We start from the raw sequence: 26,903 nt of genomic DNA, 5'->3' as shown, positions 1-26,903 counted from the left end.
CGACTCCCATCTATCATTGTCAATTATTCCCAATTCAGCTTCCCATTTCCCTTTGGCTCGGATGGGATATTTTTCCAGGAAAGAAAAAAGTAGAAACCCATATATTTCTGAAATCGCCCCCTTCGTGCAGCTATTCTTAAGGATATAGTCGATCATGAGATCAATCTGTACCACTATGGCTCCCCTTTTATTCTGTGCCTGATAAGCATGAGAGATCAAACACTATGTTTGACAAGTGTGACCAACCTGTCAATCAGTTTTCCAAGCGATGCTACAGATCGCTTGGAAAACGCTAGCATTCTGCAAGCTAATTACGCTTGCAAAGCGCTAGTGTTTAGCGGGAAAACGCATGCCAAGTCCACATGCTTTTTTCCCGTGGCAGGGAGTTTCGGAGTTGCCGCAGAAATTTCCACGGCAATTCCGGATGTGTGCACATAGCCTAATGCACAGAAATGTTTGTCATCACTTTGCCAGTACCCTCCTCATTCTACTCACGTTTACACAAACATAGTGCCCGACATCATAATAATTCCACCCCCCTTTGCCATATCCCAGTTTTGCGCTCAAAAGCTGAGAATCCCATGTACTACTATATATATATATATATATATATATAGAATGTGTGTGTGTGTGTGTGTGTATGTATATATATGTGTGTATGTGTATATATGTATGTGTGTGTATATATATATATATATATATATATATATATATATATATATATATATATATATAGTACAGACCAAAAGTTTGGACACACCTTCTCATTTAAAGATTTTTCCGTATTTTCATGACTGAAAATTATACATTCACACTGAAGGCATCAAAACTATGAATTAATTTATGTGGAATTATATACTTAATTTCAGCCGTTTCACACTTTTTTGTTATGTCTTATATTCTAGGTTCTTCAAAGTAGCCACCTTTTGCTTTGATGACTGCTTTGTACACTCTTGGCATTCTCTTGATGAGCTTCAAAAGGTAGTCACCGGGAATAGTTTTCAACTCACAGGTGTGCCCTATCAGGTTTAATAAGTGGGATTTCTTGCCTTATAAATGGGGTTGGGACCATCAGTTGTGTTGTGCTGAAGTCTGGTGGATACACAGCTGATAGTCCTACTGAATGGACTGTTAGAATTTGTATTATGGCAAGAAAAAAGCAGCTAAGTTAAGAAAAACGAGTGGCCATCATTACTTTAAGAAATGAAGGTCAGTCAGTCCAAAAAATTGGGAAAACTTTGAAAGTGTCCCCAAGTGCAGTGGCAAAAACCTTCAAGCGCTACAAATAAACTTGCTCACATGAGGGCTGCCACAGGAAAGGAAGACCAAGAGTCACCTCTGCTTCTGAGGATATGTTTATCCGAGTCACCAGCATCAGAAATCGCAGGTTAACAGCAGCTCAGATTAGAGACTAAGTCAATGCCTCACAGAGTTCTAGCAGCAGACACATCTCTACAAAAACTGTTAAGAGGAGACTTTGTGCAGCAGGCCTTCATGGTAACATAGCTGCCAGGAAGCCACTGCTAAGGACAAGCAACAAGCAGAAAAGACTTGTTTGGGCTAAAGAACACAAGGAATGGATATTAGACCAGTGGAAATCTGTGCTTTGGTCTGATGAGTCTAAATTTGAGATCTTTGGTTCCAACCACCGTGTCTTTGTGTGACGCAGAAAAGGTGAATGGATGGACCCTATGTGCCTGGTTCCCACCGTGAAGCATGGAGGAGGAGGTGTGATGGTGTGGGGGTGCTTTGCTGGTGACACTGTTGGGGATTTGTTCAAAATTGAAGGCACATGGAACCAGCATGGCTACCACAGCATCTTGAAGCGGTATGCTATTCCATCCGGTTTGCGTTTAGTTGAACCATCATTTATTTTTCAACAGGACAATGACCCCAAACACACCTCCAGGTTGTGTAAGGGCTATTTGACCAAGAAGGAGAGTGATGGGGTGCTACGCCAGATGACCTGGCCACCACAGATGGTTTGAGGTGAGCTGGACCGCAGAGTAAAGGCAAAAGGGCCAACAAGTGCTAAGCATCTTTGGGAACTCCTTCAAGATTGTTGGAAGACCATTCCCGGTGACTACCTCTTGAAGCTCATCAAGAGAATGCCAAGAGTGTGCAAAGCAATCATCAAAGCAAAAGGTGGCTACTTTGAGGAACCTAGAATATAAGATATAATTTCAGTTTTCACACTTTTTTGTTAAGTATATAATTCCACATGTGTTCATATGTTAATTCATAGTTTTGATGCCTTCAGTGTGAATGTACAATTTTCATAGTCATATACATATGTGTGTGTATATACACACACACACACACACACACACACACACACACACACACACACACACACACCCCCTCATGCAGGTAATGTCCCCTTCGTGGCCCCATACACTAATTAGCTCACTTTTTGTGTCTCCATACAACCATTACCCATTTTGTGCTTCCTTACAATTTTCTCCCTTTTTTTGCTTCAATGCAATAATTCCCTCATTGTGCTCCCATACAATGATTATGCCCTTAGTACCCCCATGTGTTAAGTTTAAGTTTACCCCTCGTTGTGCCCCTCTTGTACTTTAATAGAATAGTTGTGTTGCTCTTTCTGGCCCCATACAATAATTTTGCCCCTCTTTGTGACTGCATACAATAATTATGTGCCCTCTGTAATATCGCCCTTTGTTCCTCCTTGCTGAAGTAATGCCCCTACTGTAGTATGCCTCTTGGTGCCTACGTGCATTAATCATGATCCCCTTTGTGTCCTCCCATCATGTTTAGATTTTGAAAAAAAAATCAAACTGGTCTTTCCCCTCTCCCAATAAGAGCAACAAGATCCTGTTTCTCCTTCGCCTCATTGGGGGACACAGACCATGGGTGTATGCTGCTGCCACCAGGAGGCTGACACTAAGTAATACAAAGAAAAAGTTAGCTCCTCCCCTGCAGTATACACCCTCCTGCTGGCTCCCAGCTAACCAGTTCTTGCTTAGTGTCCGTAGGAGGCACACGGACGGGTCTGCTATTCAGACCCAAAGAACTCTTTTTTTACCGTTTTTTACTTTTTCTACGGTCGAATGGGGCGACGGATTCTTTCATGTTCCGATCTCCTCGAACCATCAACAGGCGAACACGGGAGTTTTACCTCTCCGTATCCTCTCCTGCGACGTGGGAAGCCACTGCCTGAGCTGATTTTAGGGGCGACGGGCCCCTTCAAGGGCACCGATCTCCCCCCTCCCTTATCAGACGAGCACTGGAGTTTCACCTTCAGTATCCTCTTCTGCAGCCAGGTCTATTGCCGGACATTCAGCCCTGTCCACCAGGTTTTACCCTCGGCTGTACAGAGGCACCTTCCAGCGTGGCGTCCGAGCAGCCCCCACTGCATCACCACTGAAAAAGCGGATGATGGAAGGAGGCAGACGGTTCCTCTCCACCCCTCTTCTGCAGGGATGGTGGATGGAGGCTCCCCAACCCTGCACCGTCCTATCTACCCGGGCTCAGCTCATACCTGCAGCATCTGCCACCCCCTCCATATTGGGGTAAGTGCTCCGTGAGATTTGGGTTTTCCGGCGGTCAGAGGAGGGCTCCATAGCGACTGGGTCCCCACAGAGCTTCGCGGCACTTTTCCCCTCAGTCTGCGGGTGCGCGCCGGCCGAAGCCATAAATTTAGTCCCCGGCTTCTGCCCTGTTTAGGCCGCATCCCGGGAAGCCCCGCCCACCGCTTGCTCCCTTCTAGCGGCTCCGCCCCCCTATTCAGGCGCTTCTCGTTCCAGACGCGATCTCGGCGGCCATCTTCTTCCTCCTCCATTGCGGTCACTATTTCTTCTGGAGGGGGCTGCGGCCGGCGGTTTTTCAGCGCTGAAGTCAGCGCTATTCCAGACGGGGGACTCAGAACCTGAGTAAGGTGAATCGCCCCAATATCTCCCCCTCCCCCCCCCCCGGCACGCATCCCGGCAGCATTAAGGGACTAGCTTTCCCTGTTTTTTATATACTTAAGGCTGCAATCTCTGGTGCCCCTGCACACTACAGAATGTATAGTACAGTGTGCAGGCTTGCAAACAGAGAGCTGTGAGTTCCCAGCAATGAAGCTCTCATGACTCATTCCCTGGTGACTCATTCCCTGGTGACTCATTCCCTGGTGACTCTTTCCCTGGTATTTAATACTCTGCCCGGTAGTCGCTGGGCCCATAGGTGCATCCCCAGCTTTCCATGCCTTTTTATTAAACTCAGGACCAGCATTTCCTGGTCTTAAGGGTCCCCTAGTTTTAAAAGGGTCACATCCCCAGCATTCTCTGCTCTGCCAGAAGCCGGTCTCCTTTTCCTTAGTACTTAATCAGGCCAGTATGCCCTGGTCTTAAAGGCACAGGGCCAGTAGGCACTGGTCTTAAAGGCACATGGCAAGTATGCCCTCGTCTTAAAGGCACATGACCAGCATCCCTGGTCTTAAAGGAGCATGACCAGCATTCTTGTTCTTAAAGGCACATTACCAGCTTTGCTGGTCTTTAAGGCACTTGTTCCAACATTCCTTTCATGACCAGTATTCCTGGTCTTAAAGGCACGTGACCAGCATGCCCTGGTCTTATAGACTCGTGACCAGTATCCCCTGGTCTTAAAGACACGTGTCCAGTATACCCTGGTCTTAAAGGCACATGACCAGTATGCCCTTGTCTTAAAGGCACGTGACCAGTATTTCCTGGTCTTAAAGGCACATGACCAGTATGCCCTGGTCTTAAAGGCACGTGACCAGTATCCCCTGGTCTTAAACGCTATAACCAGTAGGCCCTGGTCTTAAAGGCACATGACTAGTACGTCCTGGTTTTTCAAGGCCATGACCAGTATGCCCTGGTCTTAAAGGCACGTGACCAGTATCCCCTGGTCTTAAACGCAATAACCAGTATGCCCTGGTCTTAAAGGCACATGACTAGTACGTCCTGGTTTTCAAGGCACATGACCAGTATGCCCTGGTCTTAAAGGCACGTGACCAGTATCCCCTGGTCTTAAAAGCAATAACCAGTATGCCCTGGTCTTAAAGGCACATGACTAGTACGTCCTGGTTTTCAAGGCACATGACCAGTATGCCCTGGTCTTAAAGGCTCATGTCCAGTATGCCCTGGCTTTTAAAGGCACACGACCAGTATGCCCTGGTCTTTAAGGCACGTGACCATTATGCCCTGGACTTAAAGGCTCAGGACCAGTACGCCCTGGTCCTAAACGCAAATGACCAGCATACCCTGGTTTTAAGGGCACATGACCATTATCTCCTGGATTTCAGCATGCCCTGCTTTTAAAGGCACATGAACAGTATGTCATCTTACAAAAGGCACAAGACCAGTATTCCCTGGTCTTAAAGGCTCATGGCCAGTAACCCCTAGCCTTAAAGGCGCATGACCAGTATTTACTGGTCTTAAGGGCACATCATCTATCCTAAGCTGGTCACCCTAACTGAGCTCTGGAGCACTCACATGCTCCCTCTCCTACAATGGGAGCCGTCGGCTAGCAGGGGCCGCAAGTATTCTAGAAAAACGTACAGGTTCTAGAAAATCTCCATCAACATTTGACGGTGATGCACTGGAAGACCTCTAAGTAGGATACCATACCTGGTCGGAATTTATGGGCGACGGGTCCCTTAAAGGGCTCCGATTTCCCCCCACACCTTCAACAGACGAGCACACGGAGTGTCGCCTCCATGTATCTTCTTCTGCATCCAGGTCTATCGCCACAACCTGCCCTGTCCACTCGGAAACCTCAATTCTGGGGATGTGGCGTCCACATTTGTGGCGTCCCAACAAGGAGGTTTTCCCCCCTTTGTATCAGATGCAAGAAAGTGCACGATTCCTCTCCACTTCCCTGTTAAGAAGATGGTGGATCGAGGTTTTTCCTTATTTTCTTCTCTGCACGACGATGGCAGAGACCTGCTGGTTACAGTCCCGCATTCTGTCACTTGGCAGACTCGCCGGGCAGAATTTCTTGCGGTATTCCTACCAGTATCCTGGCAGGTGTATCATCAATTAAGATTCCACAGACGGTCGGATAGCAAATCTAGTTCGTTCCGTCTTGTGGTTTCGGGTTCAGCGCTCTACCCTTCCTTAGCCGCCACATGGGTTGCTTGACCAAAGGGAGAGAATGAAAGTCTCCGGGTCCCAGACCTTATCTACTTCGTTCCACAGTATAGCTGGCCAATCAAATCTTCTGAGCGGGAGACTAGCAAGGGATCGTATCTCTTCTTCAGGCTCAACCAGCAGTGGAAGCATTGGCCAGGACAGTCTAGATCTAAGGGATCTTGGTTCCAAAATGGAGGGAATGAAAAGTATCTCCATTCCTGGACCCCAAACTTCTAACAACCTTTGACAGGGCCCTTTCTTTTTTCGGATGGAGTTCCTCCGCTCAGCCACTTCTTCAACAGAGAAACGTGGTTGTTTTCTGGCATCCATCGTCATTCGGGATTCTTACCCTCACATACCTATTTCTCCTCTCTACTATAATCTCTTCGCCTTTCCATTCGCGAACAGTATTTTCACGACCTGGCCCTTCTGCCTGGCTACCACACCAGAGTGGTCGCAAGGTCATGACGGTTGTCATGTTCTTCTTGCACCTTAGAAGCATGGTCGTCCTGCCCTATTTGGTCGACTTTGTAGCCGCTCTCCTAGGACTACGCTGAGTCGTCCATATCACTTGCAATTACCTCTCTATTGGGCTAGCAGCTAAACTTAGACAAGTTTTTTTTTTTTTTTTTCCTCATTCTCAGCCCAGCAGATCCTCTTTGAGGATGATCCTGCCCAAGAAGGATGGTTATTCTCTCTCGGGTCTAGGTCGTGGCCCTTCTACAGGGAGCTTGCGCACTCGATCTCTCATTCCCTCGGTTCTTTCAATTCGCTAGGAGGGTTCTGAGGGAAAGGACGTCTACGGAAGCAGTTTCCTTCGCTGCGCTCGTTTTCTGCAAGTCTATCAGGCTCTCAAAGGGTAGTCTCTGAGCTCCTTTCTCTTCCAGAGCCTTCTCCTGGCCCAAAGGCTATTGGGAGATACCATTGCCAGTTTTCTTCTCCCGATCATCTCTGTAGATCCGAACGGTACGGCTATTCCTTCAGCAGGCCCTCTGCCTTCTGGCGGGTCTTCAGTTGGATAATGCCTCGGCTGTGCCCCAAGTTAGCCATCTAGCAAGTACCCTCAGTCAAGCGCCATGGCTAAGGTACCTCACACTCTCTGATGGGCCGAGTTCTATCTTCGGTGATCTCAACAGTACATTCCCTGGAGTAGAACACTGGGCGGCAGACATATTCAGCCGTCCGGGTTTTTCCTCAAGTGAGTGGGAACTTCACTCGGAAATCTTCCATCGGACCTGCCTTCACTGGAGTACTCCAGAGGTAGTTCGGATGGCGTCCAAACTGAACGCCAATGTACTCCAGTTCATGGTTTGGCCTCGCGATCCAAGACCATTGCAGTGCATGATCTATTCTTCCATGGTACCAATTTCCATAACCCCTCTTCCACTGCGTCTGAAACCTTTTCGGAAGCGGGTAGGGCCCCAGTGATCACGGGAGACCCGCACTGACCATGTCAGGTTTTTTTCTCGCTTGCGGTACTAGTATTTTTCCGGCTTATTGTCTCAAGCTGGAAATATGGTCTTTCTTGCAGGCCTCAACCTGTAGTTCTTCCCTACCGCGTACCGTTAAATCCGTGGGACCTTAATGGTCCTGGGCATCTTACAGTGGACTCCTTTTCTGATCCGGATAGACTTTTCTATCAGGGAGGGTCTCTCCCCTTCTTTCTCTGCGCTCTTGTCCTCCTGATGAGTCTTCAGATCTCGACGCTCTGTTCTTTATCTTTTTTCCTTATTACCTTCAAGGCAAGGTTGCCCTCTAGCCATCCCCTTCCCTCGTTGCCAAGGGGTATTATATCTCCACTGTTGCAGGGGCATCGTCCTCTCATCTCCTTCGGCTCTAGTCCACAAAGCGGAATGGCTTCTCCATAATCTGGAAGAAGCGAGTGCTCCGAGTGGGTACGTATCGAGGACGACGTCCTTCCAAAGGTTGGACATTTTACTCGGGTTTTTCGATGGTAAGTAGGCTTCCTGACTGTCACAGGAAGGGTTTAGCCGTTTTTCTTCGGCCACGTTAGCCTGGTGGATTCTTTTCTCCATCCAGGAGTCCTTTCGCGCTAGATGCCAGCCTATCTCCCTGTCTGAGGGCTCTAGGCGCCAGACGTCGGCAAGCACGACCGCAGGCTTGCGAATTCCTCCAGGCCGCATGCATTCTTGAAGCACTATAATTCACTCACTTCCACAGATGTGAGTCTGGGCAGGTGGACTTTGCAGGCCGCGGCGCACTTGTAAGTAGCGGCTACACGGCCTGAAGTGATGTTGTCCCCACCCAGGGACTGCTTTGGGACGTCCCATGGTCTGTGTCCCCCAATGAGGCGAAGGAGAAATAGGGATTTTTGTGTACTCACCGTAAAATCCTTTTCTCCGAGCCATTCATTGGGGGACACAGCTCCCACCCTGTTATTAGCTTATGCTTTGTTTTTATCTTTTGATATGTTATACTCTTATATATAATGTGACATGCTTTACGCTTATATGTCGTTATTGATCTCCTACTGCTTTTGCACCGAACTGGTTAGCTGGGAGCCAGCAGGAGGGTGTATACTGCAGGGGAGGAGCTAACTTTTTCTTTGTATTACTTAGTGTCAGCCTCCTGGTGGCAGCAGCATACACCCATGGTCTGTGTCCCCCAATGAATGGCTCGGAGAAAAGGATTTTACGGTGAGTACACAAAAATCCCTATTTCTTCCTGCCTGTAACATAATCACTGCAGTCTGCTACAGATTTAATCCACGATCTTGCGACGTTTGGTTGGCTGCAGGCCTAAAGCAGCCTGAGACTTATCAGAGTACACAGTGGTAGGGCAAGAAGGGAGAGTGCAGAAAAAGCATTGTGTTCCCGGTGATCTAAGCACTCGCTACCCTCCGAGCACGCACCATTCCACCACTGTTCTACACCTCTCCGCTCCCAGTGATGCCTGAATAAAGGAACTGCACTGTAATTACCATTATTGATTAGTCGATTCTTTTCGCAATGAATTTTATTAGTGTGCGTTAGATAAAATGCTGTTTGGAATCTCTTATTCTGAATAATGCTGATCTTCCTGACATAGTTGTGTGGTGGGAGCGGAGTATGTGGGTCAGGAATGTGGCGCCATGCAGAATGGTCACGTTATCCCCCACACACTGTGTAAATGTTTGGCTTATAGCCGTTTGCCATTTATTGTTGAATTTGTCACCAAGATGAAAAATATTTCTTTTGGACATGTCAGATGTTAGGGATCTTGGAATAGCGAAGAAAAAAAGCCTTGGCAATGCTGTTCACTTTGTGCATCATGGCTGTAGAAAGCATCATGTCTCTATGCTGGGCTTGGATTAGGATTTTTTATGAACCCCGTAATGCCAGGACATAGTGTCTAGAATAGAGCATTTCTATCATGTCAGGGCATTTTACACACAACCCAATGACTTTGATGATTAGTGGTGCAGGGACATACACAGTTGTTACAATGTTCCTCTGCAGCAGGGATCCCCAACCGGCAGCTCTAGATCCACGTGTGTCTCGTGGCAGTCTGACTGCGTAGTACATTATCCCCAGTTCTAGCAAAAAGTTATAAAGAGCAGGTCTCTGAGAAGCCCCTCACAGAAGAGCAGATCTGGATGGCTATTTGCTGGCCTTGGCATAACTGCCAGAGGAGGTGGTGGGAGTGCAAGAATACCAAAGGTGGGTGTACAGCAGGAACCCTCTGGGTGGAAGTGTATCTCCTCGGTGTGATGTCTATGGGGTGTCACTGCTGTGGGGAAGGGGGGATCAGGACCTTGATGCCACTATATGGGATCCTGAAGGTAAGAAAGGTTGGGGACCACTTCTCTGCAGATTAGATGATTAGAGGTTCGGAAGTGAGCCATTGGCAGCAAGTCTAAGTACTGCTGGAGTTAAATTTTCATTTCTTCGAGAGTCCATTGAAATCGGTTGGTATTGATTGTTTTTACTGTCCAGGTCCAGTCCTCCACTGTAGGGGTGAACTGTATACGGTACTGTCAGCCAGCTAATAGAGGGGGTCATGAATATAAGGAACATAGGGAAGTCAAGTAGAAGGCTCCTTAGAGCTTTCTCACAAGCAGCTTAAGACACATGATGAAAGGGCCGTGGTTTCATTTTTTCTTTCAACTAAATTTATCAAAGAAAAGCAATTTTCCTTTTTTCTCTTCCTATAATAGATTCAGACTTTTGTCAAGAGCGCTCAAGTTTAGTTTTTCCTTTTATCATTGAAATCAGGACATAATAACCTACCCACTAAGGTAAAATTCTACAGAAAGGAGATGACAGAATTGGGGGTGACTTGACTATTTTTCTCTCAATATAAATTTCCGTGGTGAATGAAATGGTTATTTTAGGGGGATTATATGTAAGAAATCCTCTAGTATAGACGAGGAATGATTTTTCAGAAAACTCCGTCTTCGGGCACTGTTTGTTTAAAATACACAGAAGAAAAAACAATTTCTGCTTTACTCACCCTCCTGGGTTCCAACCCCGAGTTTCTGCTGCTGCTTCCAGGGTCTTTTATTGTGTGCAGCGCTTAAGTCACGTCGACAGCACTGCAGCCAATCAGTCAGTGGGCTGAGCTCATATGTTATTGGCTACAGCTATTGGCCTGACATCAGCGCTGCAGCCAATCAGTCAGTAGGCTGAGCCCATATCTGTTATTGGCTACAGCTATTGGCCTGACATCAGCGCTGCAGCCAATCGGTCAGTATGCTGAGCCCATATCTGTTATTGGCTACAGCTATCGGCCTGACATTAGCACTGCACTGGGAACATCAGCGGAGACTCGCACTGAACTGGGTGAGGTGTTTTTTTTTTTTTTTAATAAACAACCTGCTCCTCAGGATAAGATACAGAATTCTACATTGGTGGGTATGTTAGTTAAAACTGTAAGCTAATGTTTGTGTCCTGATTTTCTGAGATTAAAGGAAAAAATAAATACTTAATCACTCTTGACAAAAGTCATGCAATCAATCCATTGTTAGAAGGTAAAATGGAATAAAATACTCAGTTTAATGTGCAATTGTTTGTTTTTGCAATCTGAGATTGGCCATCAGTGTACTGTGCATTACATTCCCGAGAGCGGTATCCAAGATACAGATTTGACACGCTCAATCATGTGCTTTGCTGCTGAGCATTTGCCTGCCAGCTATCGTGTTTGTAGTTCTACCTTTCAAGTCTTGATTTCCTGGAGAGATCTTTCTACAGTTGAGTTTCTTCTGATTTGTCCAATTTGCAGACACGAGAACAAATAAAAGAACATTTGTGGATGGACCATTTTGCGGAGTACGGGAGGACAGTTTGTATGTTCCGTACAGAGAAGATCCGGAAACTTGTTGCTATGGGAATTCCTGAATCCCTGCGTGGAGAACTCTGGCTCGTTTTTTCAGGTTGTCAATAAAGTCTCTATCTGAAAAGTATTGGAAAAATTCATTTTACTGGTATTAATATCCATCTCCAGTCTGGACCACTATTTAGCCATCAGCTGTTCACTGTTGGCGGCAAAAGATAACCTCGTAACGACAACCATTTAGGGTATGGTTGGGCATGGCCAATACTCTACATGGGTTGTCCACCAGCTTATCCAATGTAAGACCAAATTAAAATGAAAACTGTGTATATTCATCTCCATCAGCGGCACCATTCCAGCAGTAATAAGACATTGTGTCACGTGCAGGATGCAGCCAACGAGTGGCTGCTCGTCATCTGCAGCTCATGAGATTCTGTCCGCTCTGATGAAATAGTAAAGGCTTTAGTCGACACGTGACACAACAACTTCATGTCCCCAGCAGGAACAGCGGTACAGACATCACTGGAATGGCGCCTCTCTGGGTGGTCAGCATACACTTGTGTTTTTTATTTGGGTACTGTATTGATTAAGCTGGTACTGTCCAGTAGTGGACAACTCTTTTACGTTTTGCCAAGCTTTATTGACCTGATATTTGAATACAATCACTTCCCGTTAATTTATGTTCTTTGTTGTCTTGAAGCATGCACACTGACCACGATGAAGTACATGGACCTAGGCCACATAGACCACTTAATATACATCTTCTAGACAAAATACTAGTGGGGTGTGTTTCTGATTTTAGTTTCTAAGCCTTAGTTATAGAGTGTTCCCTTGCTTATAGATGCAGTGACTGACCTGGCCTCACATCCAGGTTACTACAACAGCCTGGTGGACGAATCCATGGGGAAGAGCTGTGTGGTGACAGAAGAGATCGAGCGCGATCTGCACCGATCATTACCCGAACATCCAGCCTTCCAGAATGAAACTGGCATCGCAGCCCTGAGGAGGGTGCTCACTGCGTACGCCTACAGAAACCCCAAAATAGGATACTGTCAGGTAAAGCCGGAGTCACATCCTCAACGTGTTCTCTTCAGTGGTGGGGATCCAACTATGTGCCATCTGTAGGGCTCCCAGTGTGTGACCCCCACTATAGCGGCCTCACATATTATTATTATTATAGCGCCATTTATTCCACGTGAGATCACGCAGATAGGTGATACATGTGACTGTATCATAATTAGCCATTATTTTAGAACAGTTTTCTATTTCTGTTTTGCACATTTTAAAATGTATGCATATTTCTGTTATATTGTCAGTGTGTTCGGCCCTCGCGTATTTATGGGTGTTTAGCTCACATCACTTACTTATTCTGTCTTTGTACCAGACAAATACATGGCTCATTTATTTATTTATTTTTATTTTTTTAGTCTATGAACATCCTTACTTCAGTCTTACTACTTTATGCCAAAGAAGAAGAGGCGTTTTGGCTGCTGGTCGCAGTGTGTGAAAGGATGCTTCCAGATTATTTTAATCAGCGGGTCCTGGGTGAGTCTATTGTTTGCAGTCTGTGAGACGTCTGCCATCTTCTGGTGAAGAGTAGAATTGCAGGTTATTTAAATATGATCGCGAAATACTGCCATCATATGGATAAGGAAAGCAGTGTGTCTGAATAATGCTTCATAGTCAGTGCATATCACACATACAATATAGAGGTGTGTTTATTTTTGAACTGCCCTACTGTCTTTACTTCCAGATGGTGATATTCAGGTGCAGAAAAGAAAAAATCTAATTTTCTAAATTGAATTGAAGTTTGTAATTTCTTGGAATATTCTTGACAGGGGCCCAGGTCGACCAGTCTGTCTTTGAAGAGCTGATCCATGAGCGGCTTCCCGAGCTGGCGGAGCATATCACTGACTTGACCACTTTGGCTTCCATATCCTTGTCATGGTTCCTGACGCTGTTCATCAGCATTATGCCCCTGCAGAGCGCGGTCTGTGTTGTGGACTGCTTCTTCTTTAATGGCATTAAGGCCATTTTCCAGATTGGACTGGCAGTTCTGGATGCCACAGCTGTGGAACTGTGTGGCAGTAAAGATGACGGACAGGCACTAATGATTCTGAGCAGGTTAGATACTTCTAATTTTCTTTGTTGCGCCATTTCAGTGTTAGTTACTGGAATAGTATCATAACTAAATCTGTTAATGATACATAATGCCAAAAGCGTATCATGACCTTGACTGAATAGACGCTTTCTACTTAGTATTATGAAAAAAAAAAAAAGACCGTTGGGCAACACTTGGCATTTGCTATATGGTAATATTGCTGTGCTGCTTAAATTTTGTACATGCCTTCCCAGAGAATGACCGTCACTAGTGAAAAATGTTCCTGTGAATAGGTTTTTAGAGCATGTCAAGAATGAGGATAGCCCTCTGCCACAGACTGGAAACGTGCACAGCTTATTGAATAATGAACAGGAGCTTTACCCGGTAACTGATATCGCAGATTTAATACGGGATTCCTATGAGGTATGTACGTGGAAGCCTGAAATGATCATTGCTAGAATCTTCTGTAAAAAGGGCCATAATTATGCAATGTTTTTGGATGTACCTGGCTCCTTGCTGCTGGTAGATTTTGGGGGAAAGAAGGGTGGAACGCATTAAACTTCATCATGGGCCTACCTTTTTGTTCTTCATCCTGTTACAGACATCCATAAATTACTGTCCAAGTGCGGACCATGATGTTTGGACTAGCCACAGGTCTCCTGCAGCATTGTATAAGCCTATGAGGCTGCAGATTTTGGGCCTGGAGACCCAAGCTCGGTCCTTGTATCACAATCCGTACTCGGACCGTGATTCAAAGTAGTATAAAGACGGCCAAATGGTCTCTGGCTGAGGCTAACTGCCATATATAAAATATATATATATGTATGTATATATATATATATATATATATATATATATATATATATATATATATACAGGTCCTTCTAAAAAAATTAGCATATAGTGTTAAATTTCATTATTTACCATAATGTAATGATTACAATTAAACTTTCATATATTATAGATTCATTATCCACCAACTGAAATTTGTCAGGTCTTTTATTGTTTTAATACTGATGATTTTGGCATACAACTCCTGATAACCCAAAAAACCTGTCTCAATAAATTAGCATATTTCACCCATCCAATCAAATAAAAGTGTTTTTTAATAACAAACAAAAAAACCAACAAATAATAATGTTCAGTTATGCACTCAATACTTGGTCGGGAATCCTTTGGCAGAAATGACTGCTTCAATGCGGCGTGGCATGGAGGCAATCAGCCTGTGACACTGCTGAGATGTTATGGAGGCCCAGGATGCTTCAATAGCGGCCTTAAGCTCATCCAGAGTGTTGGGTCTTGCGTCTCTCAACTTTCTCTTCACAATATCCCACAGATTCTCTATGGGGTTCAGGTCAGGAGAGTTGGCAGGCCAATTGAGCACAGTAATACCATGGTCAGTAAACCATTTACCAGTGGTTTTGGCACTGTGAGCAGGTGCCAGGTCGTGCTGAAAAATGAAATCTTCATCTCCATAAAGCATTTCAGCCGATGGAAGCATGAAGTGCTCCAAAATCTCCTGATAGCTAGCTGCATTGACCCTGCCCTTGATGAAACACAGTGGACCAACACCAGCAGCTGACATGGCACCCCACACCATCACTGACTGTGGGTACTTGACACTGGACTTCAGGCATTTTGGCATTTCCTTCTCCCCAGTCTTCCTCCAGACTCTGGCACCTTGATTTCCGAATGACATGCAAAATTTGCTTTCATCAGAAAAAAGTACTTGGGACCACTTAGCAACAGTCCAGTGCTGCTTCTCTGTAGCTCAAAAGTGGCTTTACCTGGGGAATGCGGCACCTGTAGCCCATTTCCTGCACACGCCTGTGCACGGTGGCTCTGGATGTTTCCACACCAGACTCAGTCCACTGCTTCCTCAGGTTCCCCAAGGTCTGGAATCGGTCCTTCTCCACAATCTTCCTCAGGGTCCGGTCTCCTCTTCTCGTTGTACAGCGTTTTCTGCCACATTGTTTCCTTCCAACAGACTTACCATTGAGGTGCCTTGATACAGCACTCTGGGAACAGCCTATTTGTTGAGAAATTTCTTTCTGGGTCTTATCCTCTTGCTTGAGGGTGTCAATGATGGCCTTCTTGACATCTGTCAGGTCGCTAGTCTTACCCATGATGGGGGTTTTGAGTAATGAACCAGGCAGGGAGTTTATAAAAGCCTCAGGTATCTTTTGCATGTGTTTAGAGTTAATTAGTTGATTCAGAAGATTAGGGTAATAGGTCGTTTAGAGAACCTTTTCTTGATATGCTAATTTATTGAGACAGGTTTTTTGGGTTATCAGGAGTTGTATGCCAAAATCATCAGTATTAAAACAATAAAAGACCTGACAAATTTCAGTTGGTGGATAATGAATCTATAATATATGAAAGTTTAATTGTAATCATTACATTATGGTAAATAATGAAATTTAACACTATATGCTAATTTTTTGAGAAGGACCTGTATATATATATATATATTTATATATTTATTTATATATATATATATATATATATATATATATATATATATATATATATATATATATATATATATATACACACACACACACACTAGATGGTGGCCCTATTCTAATGCATCGGGTATTCTAAAATATGCATGCCCACGTAGTATATTGCCCAGCCACGTAGTATATTGCCCAGTCACATAGTATATTGCTCAGTCACGTAGTATACAGCACAGAGCCACGTAGTATACAGCACAGAGCCACGTAGTATATTGCCCAGCCACGTAGTATATTGGCCAGTCACGTATTGCCCAGCCACATAGTATATAGCACAGCCAACATAGTACGGTATATTGCCCAGTCACGTAGTATATTGCTCAGCACAGAGCCATGTAGTATAGAGACTTAAAAAAAAAAAAAAACATATACTCACCTATAGCCCGTTGAAGTCCTGCTATACTTACCCTCCGCCGCCTTTGCCGCTCCTTGCCACGTTCCTGGGATCGCTCCATTGCAAGCGGCAGCTTGCAGTCCCAGGGCTGGTGGGAGCAGGACCTATGATGACGTCGCGGTCACAGGTCCTTGCTGCACACCAGCCCTGGGACGGGACCGGAAGCTGCCGCTTGCAATGGAGCGGTCCTGGGAGCGTGGAGAGGAGCGAGAAAGGCGGCGGAGGGTGAGTATAGCAGGTTTTTTGTTTTTTTAATTATTTTTAACATGACCTATTTTTACTATTGATGCTGCAATAGTAAATAGTTGGGGACACACAGGGTTAATAGCAGCGTTAACGGAGCACGTTACACCGCGGGCCGTTACTGCTGCCATTAACCCTGTGTGAGCGGTGGGGATTACGGAGCGGGCGCTGGGCAGTGAGTGCAGGGGAGTAGGGGAGGGACTAGTCGGACTGTGCCCGTCGCTGATTGGTCGCAGCAGCCATGACAGGCAGCTGCCGAGACCAATCAGCGAACGAAAACCGTGACAGAAAGTCAGACAGATGGAAGTACCCCTTAGACAATTATGTATATAGATATATATGTGTATATATGTGTATGTATATATATATGTATTTATGTATGTGTGTGTATGTATATATACAGTACAGGCCAAAAGTTTGGATACACCTTCTCATTTAAAGATTTTTCGGTATTTTCATGACTATGAAAATTGTACATTCACACTGAAGGCATCAAAATTATGAATTAACACATGTGGAATTATATACTAAACAAAAAAGTGTGAAAGAACTGAAATTATGTCTTATATTCTAGGTTCTTCAAAGTAGCTACCTTTTGCTTTGATGACTGCTTTGCACACTCTTGGCATTCTCTTGATGAGCTTCAAGAGGTAGTCACCGGGAATGGTTTTCACTTCACAGGTGTTCCCTGTCAGGTTTAATAAGTGGGATTTCTTGCCTTATAAATGGTGTTGAGACCATCAGTTGTGTTGAGCAGAAGTCTGGTGGATACACAGCTGATAGTCCTACTGAATTTGTATTATGGCAAGAAAAGAGCAGCTAAGTAAAGAAAAACGAGTGGCCATCATTACTTTAAGAAATGAAGGTCAGTCAGTCTGAAAAATTGGGAAACTTTGAAAGTGTCCTCAAGTGCAGTGGCAAAAACCATCAAGTGCTACAAAGAAACTGGCTCACATGAGGACCGCCCAGGAAAGGAAGACCAAGAGTCACCTCTGCTTCTGAGGATAGGTTTATCCGAGTCACCAGCATCAGAAATCGCAGGTTAACAGCAGCTCAGATTAGAGACCAGGTCAATGCCACACCGAGTTCTAGCAGCAGACACATCTCTACAACAACTGTTAAGAGGAGACTTTGTGCAGCAGGCCTTCTTGGTAAAATAGGCGCTATGAACCACTGCTAAGGACAGGCAACAAGCAGAAGAGACTTGTTTGGGCTAAAGAACACAAGGAATGGACATTAGACCAGTGGAAATCTGTGCTTTGGTCTGATGAGTCCAAATTTGAGATCTTTGGTTCCAACCACCGTGTCTTTGTGTAACGCAGAAAAGGTGAACGGATGGACTCTACATGCCTGGTTCCCACCATTAGGCATGGAGGAGGAGGTGTGATGGTGTGGGGGTGCTTTGCTGGTGACACTGTTGGGGATTTATTCAAAAATTGAAGGCATACTGAACCAGCATGGCTACCACAGCATCTTGCAGCAGCATGCTATTCCATCCGGTTTGCGTTTAGTTGGACCATCATTTATTTTTCAACAGGACAATGACCCCAAACACACCTCCAGGCTGTGTAAGGGCTATTTGACCAAGAAGGAGAGTGATGGGGTGCTATGCGAGATGACCTGGCCTCCACAGTCACCAGACCTGAACCCAATCGAGATGGTTTGGGGTGAGCTGGACCGCAGAGTGATGGCAAAAGGGCCAACAAGTGCTAAGCATCTCTGGGAACTCCTTCAAGATTGTTGGAAGACCATTCCCGGTGACTACCTCTTGAAGCTCATCAAGAGAATGCCAAGAGGGTGCAAAGCAGTCATCAAAGCCAAAGGTGGCTACTTTGAAGAACCTAGAATATAAGACGTATTTTCAGTTGTTTCACACTTTTTTGTTAAGTATATATTTCCACATGTGTCATTTCATAGTTTTGATGCCTCAGTGTGAATGTACAATTTCATAGTCCTAAAAATACAGAAAAATCTTTAAATGAGGTGTGTCCAAACTTTTGCTCTGTACTGTATATGTGTGTATATATAATATATATAATGTGCCAAGGAAAAATGAACTTTGCACATTGGTAAGTCCCTCAAATTTGTTCCTTTTGGCATAAAGATTCACCATGTAAAACATGTTGACATTAAATTTACATTTACCACTTGGTCACGGCATGTGAATTATTCCATGTTTCTCATTTTCCACAATATTGTACGCACAATAACCACTCAGTTTATCATCATATCTTTAACTGGATATACTATTTATAAAAAACCTAAAAGTTCAAATCACCCCCCTTTCGTCCCATTGAAAATTAAAGGGTTAAAAAAACAAAAAACCCACACATTTGGTATCGCTGCGTCAATCTATCAAAATATAAAATCAATTAATCTGATCGGTAAACGGCATAACATACCATACAAGACGCGGGATATGCATGACTATAAATGCTGAAGAAACATTTAAAACTGCAATGTGATGTGCCATTGAGCAACCAGTAAATGATAACTAATCTTAAAAAAAGAAAAAAAAAGAAAATTTAAAAATATCTATGACCAAAAAGGAACAAAATTAGGAAGTAAGACCTTCAAAAACTTGCTACCTAATTTTTACCATGCATTTCCTTGGCACCCTAATATATTCTCACCGATATCTAAAGTCTGAGTCCAGGCCAGGTCTGCTGTGTTCTTGTTATGGCATCATCTCCGTCTCCGTCAATACGATCATTTAGTGCTTGTGTCACGTGTGCACAGAGGTTCTCGTTTTTAAAGTGATCACTTTATCATTTTGCTATTCCCATGAATAGAACTGATTGATTGATTTTATGTCATTCCAGAAATTTGGCAACGGCTCTGTTGAACAAATTGAACACTTGCGCTGTAAAAATAGGATTCAGGTTCTTCAAAGCCATGAGGACACTACAAAACAAAATGTTGTAAGTACCTTGTGGGCAGCTAAAGGGAACCAGCCACTTCCTTTTTAACATGTAAAGTGTCCCCAGTGCGTTGTTAGTGATGCAATGTGCGTCCTGAACATGTTTTTTTTTATTATTAAAAACAGCTCTGTAATAATGTCCAAAAAGCACTTAATATAGTTAGATCATAGCTGCTCATTTAGTAATGGAGGTGCTTCTTTTTTGTTCAGTCACGGATGTTGCCACCCACGCAATTAAATTTTCCGTGCTTGCGCAGAGTGTAGCATGGAGCTGTGATTGTGCAGTGTGGAGCTTGGTGCCGTGCTTGCACAGTGTGTAGCAAGTGCGGCTCCCTGCTCGACACTGCGCAATCACGGGACTTTCCAACGCATTCGTGTGACATCACCACAACCCAGAACATCAATGAAATTGACACCTGTGACTGAACGAAAATAAAGCACACCCCTATAGCTAAATGAGCAGGTATGATCTAACTATATAAAAGTGCTTTTTGCACATGATTAGCCGTTTTTAATGAAAAAAACATGTTAGTAATGCACATTGCATCAAAGCTAAAATGACATGACTGGTTCCCTGTAATGGAATTAACATTGTTGTCGGCACCTATGAAGGGGAATCTGTTAGTAGGTTTTTGCTATGTAATCTGAGAGCAGCTTGATGTTAGGAGAACAGAGCTTGATTCAAGTGATGTGTCACTTACTGTGTTTTGCTGTTCCAATTCTATCAGTGTTTTATCAGCAGGACATAATCACTACAGGACAAGCTGCCCTTGTGCCTGCCTCCTACCAGGAATCAGGATCTGTGTCCCTACAGTATGCTGCTATCAGATTACATAGCAAATCCTGCTGACAGATTTCCTTTCATGTGCACGTTCCCCAAAGGCAAACCTGCCTGTTATTTCGCTAAAACAGCTTGAAGGTTGTTAGAAATATTGCCTCATGCATGGGCCTCTGATCTCTGTAGGACAGAATCACAAACAGCCCAGCCTAAGTCTCCACTAATATCAGATACTTGGGGAGCATATAGCCCTAATGATAATCTCATACAACAGGTCTCCGTTTCATACTGTGTTGGGATTATTTATTCTCAGTACATAAGTATGGAGCACGTTCTACATGATGAAAGCTCTGTCATGATTTCTCTAGGAGAATATTGAATAACTAGATGGTGGCCCGATTCTAACGTATCAGGTATTCTAGAATATTCTGACTGACTGAACGTGTTCAGTGAACGTGACTGAACTATGTTGCACTGTGACTGACAGAACTTGTTCAGTAAACATGACTGAACTATGGCCAGACTGCACCTGTCGCTCATTGGTCGCGGGCGGCTGGCGCGACCAATCAGCAACGTGGGATTTCCATTACAGACATACAAACAGAATTAGACAATTATATAGTAGACTAGATGGTGGCCTGATTCTAATGCATCGGGTATTCTAGAATATGTATGTAGTTTATTTTTGAAGATTTAAGAATAATACAATGAATACACAGGATTCGGCCGGGCACGACCAATCAGCGAAGCGTAGTTCAAATCCTGCGCCAATTCGCGGCCGGACTGCGCTTGTCGCTGATTGGTCGTGCCCGGCCGGTCATTATATTCTCACCTTCCGTCGCCTTTCCCGCTGCTCCTCGCAACGCTCCAGTCCCAAGAATGCATTGCGGTCTCGTGAGATGATGAAGTAGCGATCTCGCAAGACCGCTACGTCATCATCTCGCGAGACCGCAATTCATGGACCGGAGCATCGTGAAGAGCAGCGGGAAAGGCGCCGGAAGGTGAGAATATAATGATTTTTTATTTTGTTTATTTTTTTTAACATTAGATGTTTTTACTATTGACGCTGCATAGGCAGCATCAATAGTAAAAACTTGGTCACACAGGGTTAATAGCAGCGGTAACGGAGTGAGTTACCCGCGGCATAACGAGGTCCGTTACCGCTGGCATTAACCCTGTGTGAGCGGTGACTGCGGGGAGTATGGAGCGGGCGCCGACTGCAGGGGAGTAGGGAGGGACTAATCGGACTGTGGCCGTCCCTGATTGGTCGCGGCAGCCATGGCAGGCAGCTTGCGAGACCAATCAGCGACTTGGATTCCATGACAAACAGAGGCCGCGACCAATGAATATCCGTGACAGAAGGACAGAAAGACGGAAGTGACCCTTAGACAATTATATAGTAGATAGATAGATTGTTTCCACAGATGTTCTGTGTCTAATTTCTGAGAGTTGTAGTTCGCTCTCATTTTTCTTTGACACACATTAAATCTCACCAGAGGTCTCTTTCCTTTTTAGCTTAGAGTTGTTGCCCCTGATGTGTCTTTTCTTCAGGAAGATTTAGAAGATCTTTTTGACATGTTTAAGGTAAGAGTAAGGATCTGGACATCTGAAACGTCTTGGGCACATCCATCTTAATGTAGTTCTACTGCTGCACATACTTACCTGTCATCTGTGCGTGCACTGTGGATCTGCAGCAAGGCATGGCCATACCTGTTTATACTCCTGATATATCAGTAATATTGTTCCACTTTAACCCTTATCCGGCTGAATAGGTACAATTGTAACTATTCCGTTTTAAAATTGCAATAACTTTTTTTTGAAAAGACGTAGAGGGCTGAAATTTCGTGACATCTCTACATTTTTGGTCCAGAATATATTGGCCAAATTTCAATAAAATATCTCCACCCGCTTCCGAGATAAGGGGTCGAGATCTTTTTGCATCCATAACAAGCTGCATAGGTACAAATGTACCTCATATATTTTGAATGAAGATAATGCAAGGGAAAAAGCATAAATTTTTTTTTTAATGATAATGCTATTTAACTATTATAAACAAGTAAAAAACTGTTCATTTACATTATAAAAGAAAATGTAAGAAACTTTTTTTTATTGATTTTCTTTGCAAGTAATGCATGTTGGCTTTGCTACAGAGTGTTCATCGCAAATGGGTTTCACACAAACCACACAAGACTTTCTAGTCTTGCGTTGTTTTCGCCTCAGGTCTCTGCAGACATAGCAACTACCAACAACAGGGGAGGGTCCACGACTACCATGAGGTATTTTGGGGCCAGCTGCTGGCTGCGATGCTACCACAATGCATCGTCCAAGCACCATTTCTACTGCACCTCGAAGAAAATGGTTTCTCATTATCATTTTGTTTGTACTACGATCTTCAATTGCAATCATACACAGCTGATTTGCGAGATCTTTCAGGAACTTTCTTCGTTGATCCTTTGCCCTGAAGCTTGGATTGTGTTCTCTGTAGATGATGTAGGATGCTAACCCACTGACATCAATCATATTGTAGAAAAATGCCAAAGTCCAACGTGATGTTCGTCGTTTCACAGTGTACTCTCCCAACATTTTATCCATAACATCAACGCCACCTTTTGTTATGTTGTAGTATTTTATTATCTCTGGCTTGGCTGCTAGTGTCTCTTCAACTTCTCCCGTCATGTGCATAGATGATAGAAGCACGACTGATTTGTTCTTCTTTGGTACATATGAACAGACTGTTGCATCATGATTGTAGGCAAAATTTGTCGAGTATACAGGCCTTTCTTTGGCAGGCTGCATGTTGTTAGGTAGGAACCTTTTGTTTTTTCTCACTGTACCAACTAGTGTCATGTTCCAGGAGTTCAATACCTTAGCTAGTTCCATGGTTGTAAAGAAGTTATCGGTGGTGACATTTCTTCCAGAGCCTTTATACGAGCTCACTAGGTCCAATACTGTTCGTTCTCCAATGTTTACTTGTCGAGGACCATCAGTTGGTTTCCCAGTGTAGAGCTGACCTTGTAAAGGGTAGGCATTTGATGAGTCACAAGCCCAGAAAATCTTTATGCCATATTTAGCTGGTTTTGAAGGTATATACTGGGTAAATTTAGTATGACCTCTAAATGGAAATAATTGCTCGTCGACGGTGATACAATGATATGGCTTGTAGGCTCTCTCCAGATTACTGTTCAGCATTGTCCAGATGTCCCGTATTGGTGCAGCTTTATCTGTTTGCACACGTTCTGCACGTGTATTTTCGTTGTCAAACCTGATAAATCTGAGTATCATCTTGAAGCGGTCACAAGACATGGCTGCACGTATAAGAGGCAGAGCAGCAACATTCCACATTTCCTCCAGATTCTCTTTGTTGGCTCTGTGCACACCAGCAGCAATCAGTATGCCCAAAAATGCATGAAGTTCAGTTTCAGTAAATTGCTTGAATGTTTTTTGTGGTGGCCGTTTGGAAGAATCAGGAAAACGTTGTACCAGTTCGTTGTTGTAAGCATCACAAACTCTCTTGGCCTTTCGATTCGTTTCCCGTAATATGATGTCACACATCTCGGGAGTCATGATGGACTTGAATAGCTCTTTTGCTGTATATAGGTTGCTGATTGCTGCAGGGCCACCTCTTTGTCGTAGGACATTACGAGATTTTGTTTGTGCATTTGGCAGTGGATTACTGCACCATTGAGTTTCATCCTTAGCAGTCCAAATGTCGCCTGCACTTTGAGGCACAGAATCATCCTCAACACTTTCGTCTGATTCGTATTCATTTTCATGCTGTTAAGTCCTTCTCAGTCCCTGGCTTACTAGAGGTAGGGATCCAGAGTAAATGACACGCAAACAAGGTATTGTGTGATCATATACAAGGGAAGCCCAGGAGCACATCTCTCTCTCTGGGCTTTGCCCTCCCTTTATATAGAAAAGAATTATTCTTTTACAGACATGCGCACAAGCGCTCATATTTCACTATCTCTTACATAAACAATCTATACCAGTCTTTATCAGTAGAAAGTTACATCATCTGGAAGGTGAATGAAAGGCTGCTATTGAAAGAAGGAATGCACACATGATTACTTCCATAAAAGGAAATGTCAAGTCAGCAGAAATGTATCTTGTTGTAAGCGAGATTTCTCAGGAAGAAGACAAGACGGATTCCTTTAGTTCAGTCTGATCTCCACAATTCCCCCCTTTGACATTTTCTTTTATTTATTTTATTACCACAGGGCCAAAGACAAAGCCTTTATTTGGTATTACACATGTACATGCTTGTATTCAATAAGAGAATCAAATCTAGTATTAATTCTTCCGTTTAACTCTCGCAACCTTTTCTTTGTTTTGCAATAAGTACAGATATTACAAAGGGATAGCAAAATAAGCGCAATAATCAGTATTAGCAAAGGATAACATAAGAGAAGAAGGAAAAAAAAAAAACTTTATACTCTTGCATCTATTACACAAAGTTTATCTGTGCATACTGAGATACTCTTGAGCACAATCTGGAATAGTACGTATATGACTACAATAATCATAACTATATGTATTATGCTCTGCATAATCCCAGCAACCCACCCACCGATTCCTCTGAACCAGTTGGCTGGGTTAAGAAAAGAAAAGGTATCTGACCACCAGCTATCCTTATTCTGGTCATTGTCTTTGTCATACTGATCTCTGAGTCGTTGTACGTCCTTTAATTTAAATGTCATACTCATAGTACTATTCGGGTCTATATAATGACAGCAGGTGGGTCCGATGATTTGACACATACCCCCTTGTGAGGCAGTTAGGTAATCCAATACCAGGGTATGTTGGTTGACGACTATTATAAGCTGATTCTGTACAGCTATACTAGTGTTTAATATGTCCAATATATCCCAGATCTGATCATCTAGATAATCCGTGGCTCTAACTAATTTATCCCACATCTGTGTTAACATAGGATAAATAAAAATGGTACTAGCAATTTTGTTAGGAATTCCCATTTGTACTATATGTGGCCTCCCCGAGGGACGTGGTGAGTTATCTGCAGCTCTTTTATACAGTGTGTGCTTGGGCACGGCTTGCATATTCACTTGTTTATTTGAAATTATGAATGTAGCCGGGGTTAGGCGTCCTAATGTACAAGTACCCTTTATACCTACGGGAAGCCATTTATATGCTCCTTCTCCGCATATCCAAAATGTACCTTCAGGCAGATCCCATAGAGCTGAGTGCTGCAATACCAATCTGTGAGCCAAGTCCACAAATCTAGATACATTCTGAAGCATACACCAAGAGGGTTTTTGTCCCAAGGGGCTACAGTACCCGGCTGCGGGATTCCCACATACAGGCATTCCTTTGATATACTCATTGGATTCATTACAAACCAGGTTCCCCAGCTTACTTGTACAACTGTTTGCATCACCTTGGGGGAACAATTTAGAATGTTTCCATTTTCTATTATGTATGTATCTTTCCAATACTACAGGTTTGAAAGCATCAGAGGGGGGGACGGTTGTACTGAAACTAAGCTGTAGATTTTCTGTGGGGACCTGTCCTAAATTAGTTAATCCAGTCTTATTTCTAGGTACCCATTTTCCTCCCCTAAATGCTAAATATTGTAGATGTGTGTTACTCCCTGAGAGATTACCCTGCCACCAAGGAAATTCTACCCATCCCACAATTGGTATGGCGATTGTAGTATTCCACAGCCTAGCATTACCAATTTGGTTGTTGGCCAGGTTGTCTGAACAATTAGGCCAAGCGAATATTTCTTCTGCTAATACGGGAACTGCTAGAAAAGGTATACTTGTGGCTGATACCGGCGAATGGGTACAGATCCAACAATCTGTCAGGGTTTGTGTATTGTTTAACAAGTCATGCACTAATTTTCTATGATGTTGTACGAATCTATTGTTCAAAGGGGCTAGAGAATTCAGTCTATCCCACGCCTCCGTTGAGGTTATCATTATTAACATCAATATCATGAGTTTATACTGCTTTTCTTGCAATGGCTTGCATGTATCCATGATGCCTTTCCTTCAAGCTTGACTGATGTAGGTGTTGTCAACAGGACTTGGAAGGGTCCGTCAAACCTTGGTTCTAGAGCCTTTCTGGTGTGTCTTTTTACATAGACTTGATCACCTGGTTCCAACTTGTGACTTCCTCCTGTGTTGTCAGGATCTGGAAGGGAAGCAAAAACTTGTGCATGCACCTTAGTTAATTGTTTCTGAAGATTTTGCACATAAGAAGTCAATGACTCAATATTTAACACAAGTTGCTGTGGAAAATAACATCCTAAATTGGCAGTCCTGCCAAACAAAATTTCATATGGAGACAGTTTAGTCTTACCCCTTGGGGTATTGCGTATTGAGTAAAGGGCCAGTGGAAGGCATTCTGTCCAAGGCTTTCCTGTTTCAGCCATGGCTTTCTGTATTTTTAATTTTAAAGTTCCATTCATGCGTTCCACCTTACCAGAACTTTGAGGATGGTACGGAGTGTGTAACTGACTTTCAACACCCAACATTTTCAGTACATTTTGAAATATTTCTCCAGTGAAATGAGTACCCCTATCTGACTCGATCACTTCAGGGAGACCGTAACGGGGTATCA

The 26,903-nt window shown here is 43.8% G+C and overlaps 1 protein-coding gene across 4 annotated transcripts in view; it reads left to right on the top strand.

Annotated features, from left to right (window-relative positions):
* The window catches only part of TBC1D8 (TBC1 domain family member 8), a 138,624-nt gene that overhangs the window by 92,490 nt on the left and 19,231 nt on the right, over positions 1–26,903 (top strand). For all 4 annotated transcript variants that reach the window (XM_069757599.1, XM_069757600.1, XM_069757601.1 and 1 more), the window contains 7 exons: positions 11,316–11,466; positions 12,208–12,422; positions 12,794–12,911; positions 13,205–13,490; positions 13,761–13,890; positions 19,443–19,541; positions 21,834–21,902. In XM_069757599.1, coding sequence (XP_069613700.1) covers positions 11,316–11,466; positions 12,208–12,422; positions 12,794–12,911; positions 13,205–13,490; positions 13,761–13,890; positions 19,443–19,541; positions 21,834–21,902 — 1,068 coding nt within the window. The remainder of the gene's footprint in view (positions 1–11,315; positions 11,467–12,207; positions 12,423–12,793; positions 12,912–13,204; positions 13,491–13,760; positions 13,891–19,442; positions 19,542–21,833; positions 21,903–26,903) is intronic.

The sequence above is a fragment of the Ranitomeya imitator genome, chromosome 3 (genome assembly GCF_032444005.1).
Source record: "Ranitomeya imitator isolate aRanImi1 chromosome 3, aRanImi1.pri, whole genome shotgun sequence".
NCBI classification, from domain to species: Eukaryota; Metazoa; Chordata; class Amphibia; order Anura; family Dendrobatidae; genus Ranitomeya; species Ranitomeya imitator.
The sequence above is the reverse complement of the archived record's forward strand: the minus strand, read 5'-3'. Positions and strand labels throughout refer to the sequence as shown.